Source organism: Charadrius vociferus, unplaced genomic scaffold (genome assembly GCF_000708025.1).
Source record: "Charadrius vociferus isolate BGI_N301 unplaced genomic scaffold, ASM70802v2 scaffold407, whole genome shotgun sequence".
Lineage (NCBI taxonomy): Eukaryota > Metazoa > Chordata > Aves > Charadriiformes > Charadriidae > Charadrius > Charadrius vociferus.
The window spans coordinates 191,677-209,135 of NW_009649852.1; the positions used below are offsets into that span (position 1 = coordinate 191,677).

General features: G+C 48.6%; 1 protein-coding gene across 1 annotated transcript in view; it reads right to left on the reverse strand.

Annotated features, from left to right (window-relative positions):
• Positions 1–346: 346 nt before the first annotated feature.
• GDPD5 (glycerophosphodiester phosphodiesterase domain containing 5) overlaps positions 347–17,459 on the reverse strand; it is a 124,707-nt gene continuing 107,594 nt past the window's right edge. The window contains exons 10-15 of the mRNA XM_009890984.1: positions 15,846–16,064; positions 13,112–13,269; positions 10,948–11,095; positions 9,306–9,388; positions 1,933–2,045; positions 347–568 (exon numbers count right to left, since the gene is read on the reverse strand). Coding sequence (XP_009889286.1) covers positions 453–568; positions 1,933–2,045; positions 9,306–9,388; positions 10,948–11,095; positions 13,112–13,269; positions 15,846–16,064 — 837 coding nt within the window. The 3' untranslated portion in view covers positions 347–452. The remainder of the gene's footprint in view (positions 569–1,932; positions 2,046–9,305; positions 9,389–10,947; positions 11,096–13,111; positions 13,270–15,845; positions 16,065–17,459) is intronic.

Consider the following 17,459-nt stretch of genomic DNA (forward strand, 5'->3'; position numbering starts at 1 on the left):
CAACATTCAGCTACACAGTCGCTGCACCAAGGGAAGGAGTGGAGCAGGGCAAGGGGGAGAAAGGGGAGACACGTCCAACGTGTTTTTCCCAGAACCCCAAAGGGGACAGAGGCTGTCACGTCAAAATTCAAATAACTTCAGCCATAAGGTTGAGGATTTAATGAACACAGTATTTCCACTCATGCCCTGGAAAAGTTACACTCAAAAAAAAAAAAACCAACAACCAACCAAAAGAGACAAAAAAGTTCAGATTTTCTACATATTTACAAAAATAAGCCCCCCCAACCTCACAACCAGGGAGGTGGAGCAGCCAGCAATGGGGTATGGGAAGGGGTCTCTGCCCGACCAGCAGTTCCTCAAAGGTTCCCATCCCACAGCAAGCAGGAGAGCACGGCTCTCACTGCCGTAGCGAACGCGGGGGACGCCATGCGCCAGGGTTGGACCGGAGCCCCTCAGTTCATCCTCAGCTTGGTGTCCCGATGATCCGTGGGGGTGACCATCTCATTAGCATAGCCATTCTCGGAGCAGAGAGACAGCTCATCTGTGGTCTCCACGCCGTTGTTGATCTCTGGGGAGGGTAGAGAAGAGGGGAGGGGACACACACACATCGTCACAGGGATGTAGGTCCCAGGAGCTCCCCTGCAGATGGGGAAACTGAGGTACTGGGCAGCCCTGCAATTCCAGCACGTGGGACCCATCTGATCCTACAGGGATTTCACCCCAGGTTTAGTAACTACACCCATTTAAAACCAGTTCTGAACAGGATCTGCCTCCAAATAGGAACTGGCCTCTAAATTTCAGACCTTGACAACCCCGCCACCACCAGATGCAAAACTGGACCCCCCAGACACATGGCACTATGTCACAGGCTGAATTAGTCACCTGTGGGTAAAGGGTGCAAAATACCTGAACTTCATCTCTACCCAAATGGCCATTCTGGAAAAGGGCAGACTCCCATAGTCACTGGTTTCACCAGGGAAAATGTGCAACCACCAATGTTTTAATTATAAACACCCACCCTAAGCAAGAACATCTGTTTCAGAAGCAGAAAACTTTATTTTGCATCCCTTACCTCTAAGGGTATTTTATGTCTAGGACATCTTTATGCCTAGAACATGTTGGGGAGGCTTAATTCAGCTGTGACCAACTGCTTTCCCTCTCTGGATTCCCTGGATTTACACCTAATCTTCACCACCTCTGGAGGGTGGAATCAGGCCCGCATTTCACACAATAAGCTCTTTGAAGCAAGAGTTGTTGTTTTGCGGTGTATATGCCCAGTAAAATAAACCCTGATCCCTGCTGGAGGTCTCTAGCCCCTAAATACAAGGGGGGAAAAAAAACATAAACAAAGCTCAAGGGGAGATTTATATTCACATTCCTTCAAACATGAGTTTTCCAACATCATGCACCAACTTTAATCTTTGAAAGCTAAATGTTTCCCTCTTTATACACATTTCTGAGATCTTAGAGGTGGGGTGAGATGTTTCAACACAAAGAAACGCTGGGAGGAGCACAAGGACTATTAGGAGCTCCTCAATCCACAGGGCCGTTGAATTCCAGGTCTACCCCAAACTCATCACCACTGTTTGTGGTGATCTATACCATTATTTTAATGGGGTTTTATAGCTTTTGACACACTGTTGGCAATCCAGAGCGGAGATGACGTGGGACAGTACGAGAGCTGCATGGCACAACTTAGGAAGTTAGACACAGGATTTCTCAGCAAATCAGTGCTCAGACGAGCACCAGTTTGGGATGGATGAGCCATGACCATATCCCATGAGTGGTTCAGTGCAGCCGGGTCAGTCCAGCCACCCTGTCCCACCAGCAGATGATGACACCCGTATCAAGACCCCCCTCTCTATCAGCAGAGAGCAGGGTCATAACCAAGGGATGGAGCAAAGGGCTCTGACCGACCAGCCCCATCTGTACCTGAGAAGATCAGCTTCTCCTTCATGATCTTGACATCCCGGCTAGACCGGCGGACAGCAGCGCTGAGCATGATCTGCTCCGGGTTGTAGGTCCTGATGCTTCCTAGGCGCCACCTGCAAGACAAGAGGGGGATATCAGGGACTGGTCTCCCCAACCACGGGAGCATCCTCAAGGCAAGTGGCCACCAACAATGTGGAGACCAACAAGTCCCAGACACCCTCACGCCTTTGTTCCCTTGCACCTACGCAACCCCGCGTGGTAGGAGGATGTTCAGAAATGAGCACATTATCTCAGAGGGGTACAGACGTACAAGTAGGTCATCTTTAACCACCTTGAGCATCCTAATTCTGCTAATTTCACCGAGGACTGCAGATACCCCTTTCTATCACATCAGCTACCCAACTGGCCTAAGGAGGCAGGGCTACTTTGACTCTGGGTTGAAAAGGGGAAACAAAACAAGAGACCAAGCCAAGTAAAGCAGCCATAACCTTTGCCTCACTCTATGACATGCTAACCCTTGTGGGAGAAAAGAGCTCAAAGAGAAATTAGGTCTCAAACTTGAGATGCATCAAAGACACTGTCTCCATCACATACTGTTCCCCTGAACATGAATTCTCCCAGAGCACTTCCGTCCCCAAACGCCAGGTCTTTGCTTAAACGCTTCTACACAAACCCCACACTTTTTAAGCCTTGATGAAACTCGGTGTTCACCAAAAGTTTCCACCACGTAAACAACATGAGGCTGATGTTGGGAACTTGGCTTGACTTAAAATTAGCCAGATTTTGTTCTCATTACTGAATGCATGTAAAGAAAATTACTGATGTTAGCAATGAGCAACGACAGCATGTTCGAGGGGGATTTTGCTTATAAAGCTGTTTTTCACGCTGAGAGCAGCCCTGTAGCACCCTCAGCTGCACAGCTGCTGGCACCAGGAGTGAAAGGTGAGCTGCTCCTGCAACAGGGGAAGAAAATAGGGCTCGGTGTGCACAGACAAAGCAGCCGTACACAATATCCCATTGCAAAGGGATGTTGTTTAGCCCAGGCTTTCATAGCCCACACCCCACCGAGTTCTCCAACCTCCTGACCGCAGACGAAGGCTTTCAAGCAAATCCCATTCAAATCCCTGCCAGAGCCAGGGATGCTGTAAGGCTATTTGATGGAGAAACAGCGGGGATTTAGGACAGCTTATGGGCCTTCTGATCTTCTGGCACCATCTAGTGGCTCACCCACATAAGAGAAGGTGATTTATTTTTTTATTTTTTAATTTTTTTTTAAATGGTGACAGCCGCCACCTCAAATTTCTAACCCCCAACCAGCCCCCGGAGCAGAGGATTTAAGGACTCCACACACATCCCCAGCCTGGGTCCACAGCATCAGCCTGACAAAGCATCATCCACAACTTTTCTGCAACTTTTCCAGGAAAATCTAGCTGGTGTTGATTTCATGGGGTTTCCATCCCTTTCCCAAATCCCAGTGGGTGACACCACACCATCAGGCTTTGACCAGGGTATGGATGAAGACGGATGTTCTGCTACAGAGAAAAGAAGGGGTGGGACGGCAACACAACACAACTCACAGACCCGTGGACAGAAGCAACACAGAGGAAGCACAAGGAGGCAAAGACAAAGCACATTAAAGAATTATAAGAAAATATTTTTCTTCTGTCATCATCACCTAAGCTGAGCCACTCTGACCTGGAAGATGACCATTTTTGGCCTTAGTGTCCCATACAGGCAGAATCCACTAAGGTGAGTGCGGTTGGAAGTGCATAGCATCTAACGGGATAAGACCCTCCATAAACTGTATTCAGGACCAAAATATGTTGCTACAACAATGAGTTTTGTTCTTTGCCCACAACATCAGCATTTTCAGCATCAGGCTGGGTTGCGTGGCCAAAAGGCATGATGATCTCTTGCCCATAGGTCCTAGACGTCCCATGGAGGGCATGGGCTATTTTGAGGTACAGACAGCCCAGCCTCCAAGGGGTGCAGGGACCAAGGGCTTTTCTCCTCCTCCCAGGAGGAATGACCACTGCTCTCTGCTCCCCATCTCGCATGGTGGCTATGGCCAGACCCAGGGTGGTTAATTATGCAGGAAGGGTTGATGACTCCTCTCACAGGGGTGCATTGCTCTGATTGAACAAGCTAGGAGAGGGCAACCCCATTTTTCAGGGTGAAATACCCTTTTAGAAGAGCCACCAGTACATTTAATCACAATGCAACTTCAGCACCATACAAAATACTCTCCTCTGTGCTCGGTAGCCTTTGGGTCTCCAGAAAGCTTGTTTAATAGAAAAGAGCACCTCTCCTACCCCCTTGGACTCTGTTGTGATCGGCCACGTTTAGGACAGCAGCGTGCAAAAAGGCCAGACAGACAGCAGGTAGGTCTTGTTCTGGGAGGTTGGCATCAAAGTGGACCAGACGGACACGGGGTGGGAACAGACTAAAAAATACTGGGACAACAACACAGAGACAGCACACACCATGTTAGGGCCACAACTGGACCCTTGGTTTGGAGGGGAGATGCTAAATGGCAGGGAAAGGGGATGGGAGAGGGGCAGGGCGGGGAGAAAAGGGGGTTGATTGGTACCGAGGTGATAAGATGGAGTGAGCAAAGAGCCAAGCCAGCTGCAACCACGGAGTCCCCATCCTGTCACCGGTCTTGACTAAAGCCTGCCCAGATCTTCCATGTCTCTATACTCCTTATCTGTGAGCCAGGGAGCAAGGGGGAGGTGAGAAGGGGAAAACATCGACCTCCCTGAACCCATAGAAGGGCTCAGCCCGGCCCCACAGCCAGGTCCTCTTTTGAGGAGATGTCATGAGGATGTAGTGCCACAAGTCCAAGGTACCTCATGGAGCAGGCAATGCTTGAAGGTGGCCCAACCCTGACCCCCAAGGTGGTGGGTGGGCAGAGGGAGAGGGGCAGGTAAGCACAGGTAGGGAGTAGCCAAGTCCTCAGAAATACAACCCCATGGCACACAGCGGAAGGAATGGAGAAGGTAACACATGAGGAGTTTGGTCGGAGTGCGGACGTGGTGAAGGCTTTACTGCAGAAAAGCAACAGCGCTTCCCTCCAAGGGGATGAAAACGACTGCTGAGAAAACAGTCAATACAAGGAGAAGTCTGGGTTTCCAATTGATGGAGCTTCAGATCCAGCATATCCCAGGCTCATTCTTTTCCTGGGTGCAATGCTATTTATTTTCACACTGCATTTCCAGTTTCACAGTGGTGGAATTGGGAACAGACTCCTGAAAGATGCCAAGTTCCAGGTGCACCAATTGATGATCCAAACCTTTCCAGCTATTAACCTTATTAATTCATTCCCAGGGCTAGAAAAGCGCTACTTCATATAACTGAACAGGTTATATTTTCTTTAGAATTAGCCAATTTAGAAGAGGTTGGTCTCAAAAACCTCCAGTGAATGCAGGAAGAAAGGGGATCTTTTGCATGGGATTATTTCCATGGAGAAAGGGTTATATCCACTGGGAATTTCCCAATTACAACACACTGCAGGACTTCATAATAGGGTTGTTTTAAAAGGCAACGACTTGGATCATTGTAACAGAAGGTCAGATTGCCTTCAAAACATCCACCAGCTTCAACATCAGGCTCCCGTGGTGCTCATGGCTATGGACTATGCAATGTTCAGACCCTTATTGTCCCCTTGTGAAGCCAGATGTTTGAAAGCATCACAAAAAACTGCATCCTGCCCTGTCCATCTGCAGTGAAGCCATAGCAGAGAGGGAGAAAGAAAGAGAGAAAGGAAGGTTGAATGAAAAAGAGAAAGAGGAGGAAAGCACCAGAATTACCTGATCATGTGATAGCTGTGAGATGCCAGAATGCAGCAGAGAGAGAAAGAGGAGGAACATGCACAACAGTCAGAGCAAGTAAGAAAATAAACAAGGCAAAGAGGCAAAAAAAGATCGGTTAGAAGTCATCACAGTTGGTATTTCCTCTCCGGAGAGGCTGCCATGATCCTGTCACCAGGGCTGAAGCAGAACAGCAGGAGCAATCCCTACCCGCGGCTACGGAGGAGAGACAAGCCATGCGTAGGAGAGACGACGAGCACATCGAAGCAGTGGCTCTGTTCCCACCTGCCCCCTCATCCTTGCATGAAGGAAGCAGCTCTGTTTTACCCCAAAAAGAACTTGGGGGGAAAAAAAATAATAAGAAGAAGAAAAGAAAAGAAACACAACCACAAAAAAGAGCAACCACAACACTGAAGGCCAAATATCAAGCCCCATTTCCCAGAGCTGAATCACATCAATTGTATCGGGGAATTCTGCCGCAATTCATTTTTTATATATCCTCAACTCTGCTACTAACTCTTTCATGTGGTGGAGAAACTGGAAGGGCAGGGAAATGGGTCTCTCCTGCACAAAGCTCTTGGAAGAGCAAGCCCTCTGCTGCAGAAAGTCCAACTTCTGGTGCTAGAGTTTCTCCTTCTTCCTTCTACTGACTCAGGGTTGAGTTGTCCCAAGGGAGAGACCTGAAAGAGAACATTTGGCCCTGCTACGATGGACCCTACTTGGCAAGACCTCACCAAGCAACTGCCTTTCTACATCAGGTCCAGGGGCTCGGCAGGGAGCTCAGTGCTCCAGGCTGATGGACGTTGGGGAAAGCTGGTGGCAGTTTCCAGCTCTTCTCACCTGTACCACACTTGCACAGAGAGTGGAAGAGGAATCCTGCAATAACACTTTCTTTCCTTACCCTGCTTGCCCTTGCCCTACTCCATCAAACCTCTTCCAAACTGGAAAAAATTCAATCAGGGCAGAGAGGAAGAGTCCAACTATTGCAAAGTCCACATAAGCTGCGACTTCTCCAAGCATGCATCATCTCACTCTGCTCTGGGACCTTTCGTTCCCATTCAAGCAGTTTGAAGCAGTTTAATTTCTTCAGCTGTGGTCTCCTGGGTCTGATTCAGCAAAGCCCTCTAAAACTGATTTTGGGAGATGATGCAAGAGACTGCAACTGTCTCATCAACTTGGCCTTCAGATTCTGCTCTTCAGAGAGGTCAGTCCCTGCCTCCAGGATCCTCCGTGTGTTTCTGTATCTGACAGAGAAATACAGGGTCTAAAGAACAGAGACATCTCTGTTCTTTAAACCAACTGACAAATTTGAGGGACCGGAGGCAGCTTCCAGGCAACAAAGCCACAAAGCCCTTCTGGAGGAAAGGTTTAATCAGCCACAATTCAGATCACAAGACGCCTTAGAAAAAAATTAATCTCATCTCAGTCAGTGGTTTCATTAACTGTTGGGAAATCTAATCCGAGAGGAGAGTTTGGAATCTGCTGCTCACTCCATTATCCCATGCTGGAACTGGGGACCCGCTGGGCACAGGTCTACCAGTGTGGGACTGTGCGATTCATTAACTTAGACGTAATCATAAACAGACCCAACATGTGGCCTGAAGTCAAATCCAAAGCAGATGCTGGCAGGAGCAATAGCCTACTGTAACATGGCAAAAATACCCGGGTGATTCTGCACCCTGGGGAAGGAGCGAGATTGCTGCAAGCAGGTGATCTGGGACAAGGCAACAGCAGAAATCATTGGCTCATGAGGGTGAAGTGAATGAAATTGCTGCTCCTAACACGAAGGCATTTTGGATATCAAGAAGGAAGGAAAGTGTAAGTCCCTTGATGTCTCTAGGACAATCGTTTGTGCATGCCAAAGCAGATGAGATTATAGAGCCAGGGGAAGAGGGGCTGCAATTTCAGAATGACAGATTTTCCCAGGAGAAGGCTGCTGCTTCTCGCTGGAGGGAACGCATCTCTCTCTGAGCTCATGCTTTTTCCCAGAGAGGGTGATTACGCTGTCATCACTGACAGCTAAAATGCCTCCTTGGAGAAAAGGCACATCACCCAGGAGGACACTGCGGTTTCCTCCAGTGTAATCAAGGGGATGGTAGCTTGGCCAACTCTGCCATTAGGAAGTTGGTTTACCTCCTCCTGCTTTATCAGTGTCTTAACTTGCTCCGCTCCTGTGTTTTATGCGCCACATTTGTTTTCAGGGACCCTGGATAACAGAGAGGCTTCTGCCGTGCTCTCATCAAATCCTTCCTCTCCCTTTTCTGTGGAAAATGGAGAGACTTTCTCTATACATCACCTAAGCAGCTGATGCGATTTGCTAAATCATCACATGTGTGCAAGTACATGGGTTGGGATACTCTCAAGCACAAATCCAGGCTGGGTGGAGAATGGATGGAGAGCAGTCCTGAGGAGAAGGACATGGGGGTGTCAGTGGGTGAAAAGCTGGACATGAGCTGGCAATGTACGCTGGCAGCCCAGCGAGCCCCCAGCATCCAACCCTAACCATTCTGTGATTCTGTGATCCTGGGCTGCATCCCCAGCAGCGTGGCCAGCAGGGCGAGGGGGGGATTGTGCCCCTCTGCTGCGCTCTGCTCTGGGGAGACCCCCCTGCAGTGCTGCCTCCAGCTCGGGGGCCTCAGCACAGGAGGTGCTGGTGGAGGCCAGCACTGGTGGAGTGGGGCCAGAGGAGGCCCCAGAGATGCTGGGAGGGCTGGAGCCCCTCTGCTGGGAGGACAGGCTGGGAGAGTTGGGGGGGTTCAGCCTGGAGAAGAGAAGGCCAAAAAGGGGAGAGCTCAGAGCCCCTTCCAGTGCCTAAAGGGGCTCCAGGAGAGCTGGGGAGGGACTCTGGATCAGGGAGTGGAACCATAGGATGAGGGGGAACTGTTTTAAACTGAAAGAGGGCGATTTAGATTAGATATTAGGAAAAAATTCTTCACCTATGAGCCCCTGGCACAGATTGCCCCGAGAAGCTTTGGCTGCCCCATCCCTGGAGGTGTTCCAGGTCAGGTTGGACGGGGCTTTGAGCAATCTGGTCTGGTGGGACGTGTCCCTGCCCATGGCAGGAGGTTGGAATGAGACGATCTTCAAGGTCCCTTCCAACTCTAATCATTCTATGATTCTATGAATATTTCTATTTTTTCGTCCAAACAGGAATAAACTGATTTAAGAATACTATAATATGTCCTTTTTGAAGGCTATAATGGTAGAATCTCAAAACATCTCCTCTTCTTCCTTTAATCTATTTCTCAACATCCATTTCCCTAAAGCATTTACAGTTTCTCTTCCACACACGTTTATGAGCAGAGCAAGGCATCTATCTCTACTATTTTGAGATGTCTCATTCTTCTGGAAAAGTAGCAACTTCACCCAATTCAATGTCATATCTCGGAGGCGGAATTACTATTTGCAGTCTTCGTAGGGATTTTTAATGAATACTTCCCCTGCTATTGCAATCCAAGTGCCTGAGGAGCACAGTGCTCCTCTGTCCCATTTCCACCCCATGCTCTGAACAAAAAACCACGCGGCACAAATACAGGAGAGTCGAGCTGTAACAATGCTACTTACTTCTGGAATATAAAAACTCCTACAATTACGATAAATGAAATGAGATCAGACGTGATCCAGATTAGGTGGTACTCGTCTGGAGGCTGGAAGACAAAAAACAGAACCAGACCTTAGACATTCTGGTTTGTACAATCACAGAGACCACACATTGTTAAAGTTACCACCCAGGGCAGAAAGAAAAGCACGGAGCTGCAGGGGTAACATACAAATCACAACATTTACCACGTTCCTAATTCTAGCCTGTTACCCAAAATGATGTTATCAAGAAAAAACACAAACCGGAACAATTCTAAATTCTCCCTCCTTTCCATGTGCTGAGGGTTTCTCAGAGCTTTGTGGGATGACAGTTTCCTATCTCAGCTATATTGTATATGAATATTTCTGTTTGGTTCAGAGACCCAAAGTGCTTGGGGAGTTTTCAGAGAGTTTACTGGCTACATGATGGGTAAGGGGGCTACCTTTCATAGAATCACAGAATCATAGAATGGTTTAGGTTGGAAAAGACCTTAAAGATCATCAAGTTCCACCCCCCCTGCCATGGGCAGGGACACCTCCCACTAGACCAGGTTGCCCAAGGCCCCATCCAGCCTGGCCTTGAACACCTCCAGGGATGGGGCCTCAACAACCTCTCTGGGCAACCTGTTCGAGTCGTTTACCACCCTCAGAGTGAAAAACTTCTTCCTAATGTTTAATCTAACCCTGCCCTCTTCCAATTGGAAGCCATTCCCCCTCGTCCTATCACTACATGCCCCAGTAAAAAGTCCTTCCCCAGCTCTCCTGTAGGCCCCCTTTAGGTACTGGAAGGCGGCAATAAGATCTCCCCGGAGCCTTCTCTTCTCCAGGCTGAACAGCCCCAACTCTCTCAGCCTCTCCTCATAGGAGAGGTGCTCCAGCCCTCGGATCATCCTCGTGGCTCTCCTCTGGACATGCTCCAGCGTGTCCATGTCTTTCTTATGTTGGGGACTCCAGAGCTGGATGCAGTACTCCAGGTGGGGTCTCACCAGAGTGGAGTAGTGGGGCAGAATCACCTCCCTTGACCTGCTGGCCACAGTTCTTTTGATGCAGCCCAGGATACGGTTGGCCTTCTGGGCTGTGACTGCACATTGCCAGCTCATGTTGAGTTTCTGGTCAATCAGCAACCTTTGGTCTCTGATTGTTCCTTGTCCAGCAATGGGGTACCCAGTAGTAAAACTTGTCTTCATTTGCTACTAAAACCAGGCAAAAAAACTAGTTTTGCAGCCTGGCCAAAACACAGAAGCCAGGTTTGTTAGTTCACCTGTGTGCCTGCTTCTCCAGCTGCTCAGCAGGTCTGGGAAGGCATTTCTCCATTGGAGAAAAATGGAAAAATCATATGGGTTAAATGAGGCATGCAAAGCAATGTCCAAGGCTCCCAAACCCTGTGTGGGGAGAGACGAGGCCACCTGAAGTAAGGGATTGCGCAAGAGCAGCCTTGATCCATTGCCATCTCAGACGTACAGGGGGTGAAAACTCTCAAGCCCTATAGCACAACAAACCCAACCAAACCTTCCTGGAGAAACTCACTAGCCCTACAGTTCCAGTGGTCAACAGCCACTTTTACACCCCTCCACTGCATCCCCCTCCTTCCAGGGGTTCACAGCACCTTCCCAGGCATCATGCTTACCATTAGCCAGATGGGAAAAGGCACCTTGCGAAGGACGTGGGAGCTGTCGGACGTGACCGACTGGACGCCGGCACACCACAGGATGGAGTATAGCCAGGGCTCATTCACAGTGTAGAGATTCACACTCAGGTTCGCCATGGCGTAGTCCCTATCAGGAGACAGACAGGGTGAGATGCAAGTCCCCCCAACAAACAAGAGACCCTCATCTCCAAGAGGACAGCTCTTGCCATCAGCCATTGTGGTAATTGCAGCTAGATTTACTGGGTTTGAATTGCATGAAATAGGTTTTTGGTTTGAGGGGTTTTTTTGTGTGTGTGGTTTTTTGGTTTTGTTTTTTATTGTTGTTGTTGTTTGGTTGTTTTGGTTTTGTTTTGTTTTGTTTTTTTTTTTTTTAAACGGGGCACAGTCACTTCATGATCAACACAAGGGCATTGCAATCAAATAATTTGAACTTGAAAGCTTTCTTCGCCCCTTGGATGCTATCTGGCCCAGGCCACAGACCATCTCAGATACTTATGAATGATGGACACAGCATGTTTTTCTAACAACCGCCTCATCATTTTGACGTAAAATTAACATCTGGCTCAGATGCCTGCAACACTTCCTTGGCAATTTACTTAATTAAAAGCTGACAGACTGCATTTCCAACTTCATGCCCTTGTTTTGGGGACAGTTGCAGAGTTACAGCTTCCAGTCTCCTGAGGCCATTTTCCAAGAAGCTAAAACCACAAGCTGGGGTACAACAGCTGGCAGCAGCAAACCAAGCACTGACAGTGGACCGACCCCCTGTACCCATACGATTTGCATAAATTGCTCCGTTTCCTTATCTACAAAGCAGAAGCATCACTATAATCTCCAGCACAGAGATTAATCCTCACAGTTGATTCTCTGCAAAGCACTTTGAGGTGGAAGGCCGCTGTACAAGATGTGGATGTCTCAAAGCTCGCAATGTGATCATGCCGCTCCAAAGGCTAAGGGGTTCTCAAGGGCAGAGGTGGTCGCAGCAATGTTACATCCAGATGATGGTTTTGGGGGGATTGAGAGAACTGCGTTATACCAGGGCTTGTTGAGCCTCCTCTGGCTCATTTGACTGGGCACCACAAGGCCTTTGGGGTTCAAGAAACACTCAAGGTGGCAGGTGTGATTTTGGAGAAAGCTGAGGTGGAATTGATGAGAGATCGGGGCTGATGAGCTGCAATAAATGAGGGAGTTGGCATATGGTCCTCTCTGTGAGACAGAGCAAATAGGTAGGGGAAAAAACAGGCAAGAATTATCCTGCAGGTAAAGAACAGACTTGGTTTTAAGGGCAAGCAACTAGACCGATTGCTGGCAGCCATGGAAAGACACCACTGGATTACTTCTAAATAGGACCACGCTCCCAAACAGTGGTGGGCTCAGCTCTTCCCTACTCCCAGCCCAAACGTATAGCAAGACAGACCCTTTGAAGATACTTTTCTTCTGCAAACCTGTTTCATTTTCAAGTATTTCTTTTGAGAAAAAAGTCAAACTCTTAAAAAAAAAAGTAAAATAGAGAAGCTGTACTGGAGACAATCTGCCCTTTCCGAGAAGGGCGCAAAGCTGAGAGCTAACACACTGCGCGGTTCAAACACAGGCTCAGGCAGGAGAGGAATCCCACGCTGTGCCAATCTCATTAAAGAGGAGACCTGACCAGTCTAAATAGCTGACAAAGGACAGTAACGAAATGAGGGAATTCTCTGCAAAGAGAAATTTCTGAAAGCACATCCAGACTTTGGGCTAATCAAAATTCTGCGGTAGCAACTCTGGAGCAGACGAACAGAAGCGAAGGGCAGCTGCTAATGAGGATGAAATGGTACTCGGTGTGAAAAGCCTTCACTTCATCGAGAGCTGACGGTGTAATAAGAATCAGACAATTCATGTATTTCTGTTTCAAAGAGGATCATCATATACCGAATTAACATGTAGAGTTAGAGTCAGCTGTTCGCTCCCGGGAACAGCCTGGATTCTGGGTGATGGGCAAGGAGAAGCTTGCACAGCTCAAGCTTTCAAGAGCAAATCCATCTGAAAAGATACCTCTACGCAGATAGGACAGCCTGGAACGATCAGAAAATATGCTGTTGGGCAAGGGATGCACCCACCGTGGAGCACATGGGCTATCACGCAGTGTCCAAACTGAGGGCCGTACCTGATATCCTCGTTCGTGACCTTGGTGTAACGCAGGTTGAGCTTCACGATGCCCTTCTCCCTCATGCGCTCTGCGTCCAGCTTGAGGCCAGAAGTCTGCTGGAAACCCGGCGCAATCTGTCTGACCAGCTGCCTCTCCGCGTCCGGCAGCCACATCACCTGCGGAGGGAGCGAGACAGAGGGTGGCTATGGCAAAGGCGATTCACAAAGCTGGTGACACAAGACAGCCAGTTTACACCAAGCCAGAAGCAAAAATCACACGAGAGGCTGCCTCGTTTGTCATACAAATTATCTAGGAGATGTTTAGTCTCCCACCTCTCTATTCAAACGCATTTCAGGGTTGTCCGCGAGCCCAGAGGGCTGTAACGCACAACATCTTAGGGGTGAAAAAGGTGGAGATACAAAGGGATTAGGCCAAGGGCTCATGAGAAGAGACATGGTACATCCTTGAAAACCTGTCCTCCCTGCCCAATTCATGGCACAGAGAGAACTAAGGCCATGAGGCTAAAATTGACAGCGCAGACAGGACCTACAAGAGAAGTTTCCTATGACCCCATGTCTAAGAGAGGTTTTATTCACCCTCTTTTATCAGGGCTACATCTACTCTAGTGCAGGGCAAGGATTTCTCTAAGTTCATACCATGCTTTGAAAGCGTGTCAAATTAATCACTGTTAAACACGCTCAGCTGCCAGATGTAAAGTGGATGCAGGAACTGAGCTGGGCAGCTTCATGGCTTGGGCCATGCAGATGATCTCAACAGCACCACCGGGCATTGCCTTGCTTTAACCCGCTTTTAATAACTCCGTGACAGTCATCTACCAAACTATCAGAGCAGCACGGAGGCAGACATATGCATTGTCAATAGGGAACCATAAAACCTGGGTGAGAAATATCACTTCACAACCCCACATCTATGTTTCGACTATTTTTTTCTCCTGTTCTCCATTCCAATATCCAAGGAGAAAAGAGTATGGTCCTCCCTTGGATATAGCCAAGCTGGCAAAGGGTCACGGATAACACTGTCTCTGCAGCCACATAGTTAATTGGAAATTGGGTGGCAGTGTCTGTCATTAGAAAGACAGACGGAAGCTAAAAATAGCTCCTCCTGGGTCCATCACTGTACAAGTCAGTGATGAACTTGTCTGTGCATGCAGACGCACCTAATTGGTACAGATGATGTATCCAAGCTGTGAGTGATGTAGTCATTCCACTTGTCAGCCTCACTACGCTACTTTCAACCACTCCATATTCAAGGGAGAGCTCAGGATGAGTGAAAGGAACAGATTTCCTTCCCGAGACAGGTGACAAAGAGGTTTTCCAAAACACACCTAGAGTCCTCAGGTCTGGGTGTCCTGCTGACACATGGGAAGTTGTACCATCCCTCCAGAAGAGATGACTGTATGAGAGGGAGTTCCTGATGGGCTGAGTGAAAATCTATACCTCGTGGTCAGAGATAACACAGCTAACAAGGCTGGCTGGGAGATATTTAAAAGACGTGTAGATGTAGTGCTGAGGGGCATGGTTTAGTAAGTTGGCAGTGCTACTTAACAGTTGGATTATGATGGTCTTAAAGGTCTCTTCCAAGCAAAATGATTCTATTATTCTATTCTATGATTGCAACAGCACAGAGCTGGAAATTAAAATGCTTGCCATAGCCCAGCAAAGACAATTCTGGGGCAGAAATGGAAGTCTGGAAGAGATCTCTGCATACACATAGACCTAGAGGTACATAGACCTCCTTTTACTGAAAATCCCTTGTCTGCAGGACTTCCATTTCTCCTCCAAGCAGAAGCTGACTCTAGGCTGAAACAGTTGCTCAGCCCAGGGAGAAGGATTATTTAAAACCAAAGAGTCAGAAGGACATTAGTTGGAAGGGGGGTTGGACTAGATGACCTTTAAAGGTCCCATGCAACCCAAACTATTCTATGATTCTAAGGAGAGGAAGGGCTCTTTGCTGCTCGTAACTGACCTCCAGGTCTCAACCTCTTCTCTCATGTCTTGAAGCTCTTACCAAATTGTTCACTGGGAAGGGACCTCAGGACATCTCTACTCCAACACAAACCAAGACCAACACTGATTTCAAATAAGGTGCTCAGGGTTTTGTCCAGTTGCATCTTGAAAAGCTTCAAGGATAGAGATCCCTCAGTCTCTCCTGGACCCTCTCACAACACTTGCCTGCCCTCACAGGGAAAACCGGTTTCCTCATATGCAGCAAAAACCTCTCCTGTTCCAACTTATGACGATTCTTTCTTATCCTCCTGACACGCAACTCAGGGAAGAGCTTTGGTCCAACTTCTCAACAACCTCCTCGTACTGGAGGGCTGCTACTAGGTTTCTCCGAAGTCTTTTCTTTTTCAGGATGGAGGGACTCAGTTCCCCTCAGCCCCGACTTGTATCTTCGGCCCCTTGACAAGTTTGGTGGTCTCTGCAGGACTTGCCCCTGTTTATCAACATCTGTCTTGTACTGGCGAGCCCCACACTGAACACATGATTGCTGAATAAGGGGAATAATCACGTTCCTCCATCTACTAGCTATACTACCATGACCACAGTCCAAGACACTCTCAAGCCTCTGGGAGCACCATCCTGGAGGCAAAGCCCTCCCCAGCATGACTTCTTGGCATGAAGTGGCATTTCAAATTAAGCGTTCAAATGAATCAAATGAGACACTTCAGGATTTGGGGAACCCATAAAGAGGCTGATTTTGGAAACATCAGCAACCCCACAGAACTCACAGCCTGTTGCTGAATTCCCGATGCCAGGATGGTTTCCAAGGTGATGTTGATGTAAGTGCTGTAGTAGGGATGAGCCAGTGGCAGGTCCTGGAAGTTCAGGATGAGTGAAGTGTTGTCCTTGATCACCTCTAGCATATCTGCCAGCTTGCAGACTGACTGGTTGGCAGCTTCCAAGTAGTCAGACCTTGAGAGAGACCCAGCCGTCCAGAAAGGGTCATTCTGAAAGCAAAGAACATCCCAGCATTAGTGCTACAAAGCCCAGACTCCTCCAATACAGGTGAAGACCATTTTTTGTACCACCTTAACAACAGTGGGGGAGGCTGAAAGCCACGCTTGGTGACCATCATGCAGCTTGCTGAAGCTCTGTGCCTCAGTTTCCCTACCTAAGTGGAGGTGACAGTTCCTTACTGAAAGCAAGGTGTGCCTGGCAGGTTGTTTCTTCATTTCCTCGTTTCCAGGAGGAGAGCAGAGCTATAGGGCAGCAATGTAAATTTCCAGGGTAGTAAGCTAAAAAATGTACTTTCTCATGCTATGTACATGATTACCAAGGATTCTTCAGAATCCAAAAATAAAAAGGACCGGATGTAGATCAGTGACAAGTGATGTCCCTCAGGGGTCCATAATGGGACCAGTACTATTCAATATCTTCATCAATGACATAGACAGTGGGATCGAGCGCACCCTCAGCAAGTTCGCAGACAACACCAAGCTGAATGGTGCCGTTGAAACACCGGAGGGATGGGACACCATCAAGAGGAACCTGGAAAAGGTCAAGAAGTGGGTCCATGTGAACCTCATGAGGTTCAACAAGGTCAAATACAGGGTCCTGCACCTGGGTTGGGGCAACCCCTGTTATCCATACAGGCTGGGGGGTGAAGGGATGGAGAGCAGCACTGCCAAGAAGGACTTGGGTGTGTTGGTGGATGAAAAGCTGGACACGAGCCAGCATTGTGCGCTGGCAGCCCAGAAAGCCACCCACATCCCAGGCTGCATCCCCAGCAGCGTGGCCAGCAGGGCGAGGGGGGATTGTGCCCCTCTGCTGCGCTCTGCTCTGGGGAGACCCCCCTGCAGTGCTGCCTCCAGCTCGGGGGCCTCAGCACAGGAGAGACATGGACCTGGTGGAGCGGGGCCAGAGGAGGCCCCGGAGATGCTGGGAGGGCTGGAGCCCCTCTGCTGGGAGGACAGGCTGGGAGAGTTGGGGGGGTTCAGCCTGGAGAAGAGAAGGCAGGGGAGATTAAGATTAGATATTAGGAAAAATTTTTTTACACTGAGGGTGGTGAGACACTGGCCCAGGTTGCCCAGAGAGGTTTATCAATGCCCTATCCCTGGAAACATTCCAGGTCAGGTTTGATGGGGCTTGAAGCAACCTGATCTAGTTGAAGATGTCCCTGCTTATAGCAGGGGAGGTTGGACTAAATGGCCTTTAAAGGTCCCTTCCCACCCAACTATTCTGTGATTCTATGATTATCTAACTAAAAATGATTAGACAGGAGCTATGGGCTGTTGGAAAGATGGGCTCCTGACTTGACATTCAGCAATGACTGCTGCAAAGTAGATCCCAAAAAGCAGCCTTCCAGATGTTGTCTTGGCCCTTCTCATCTGGAAAACAGACGT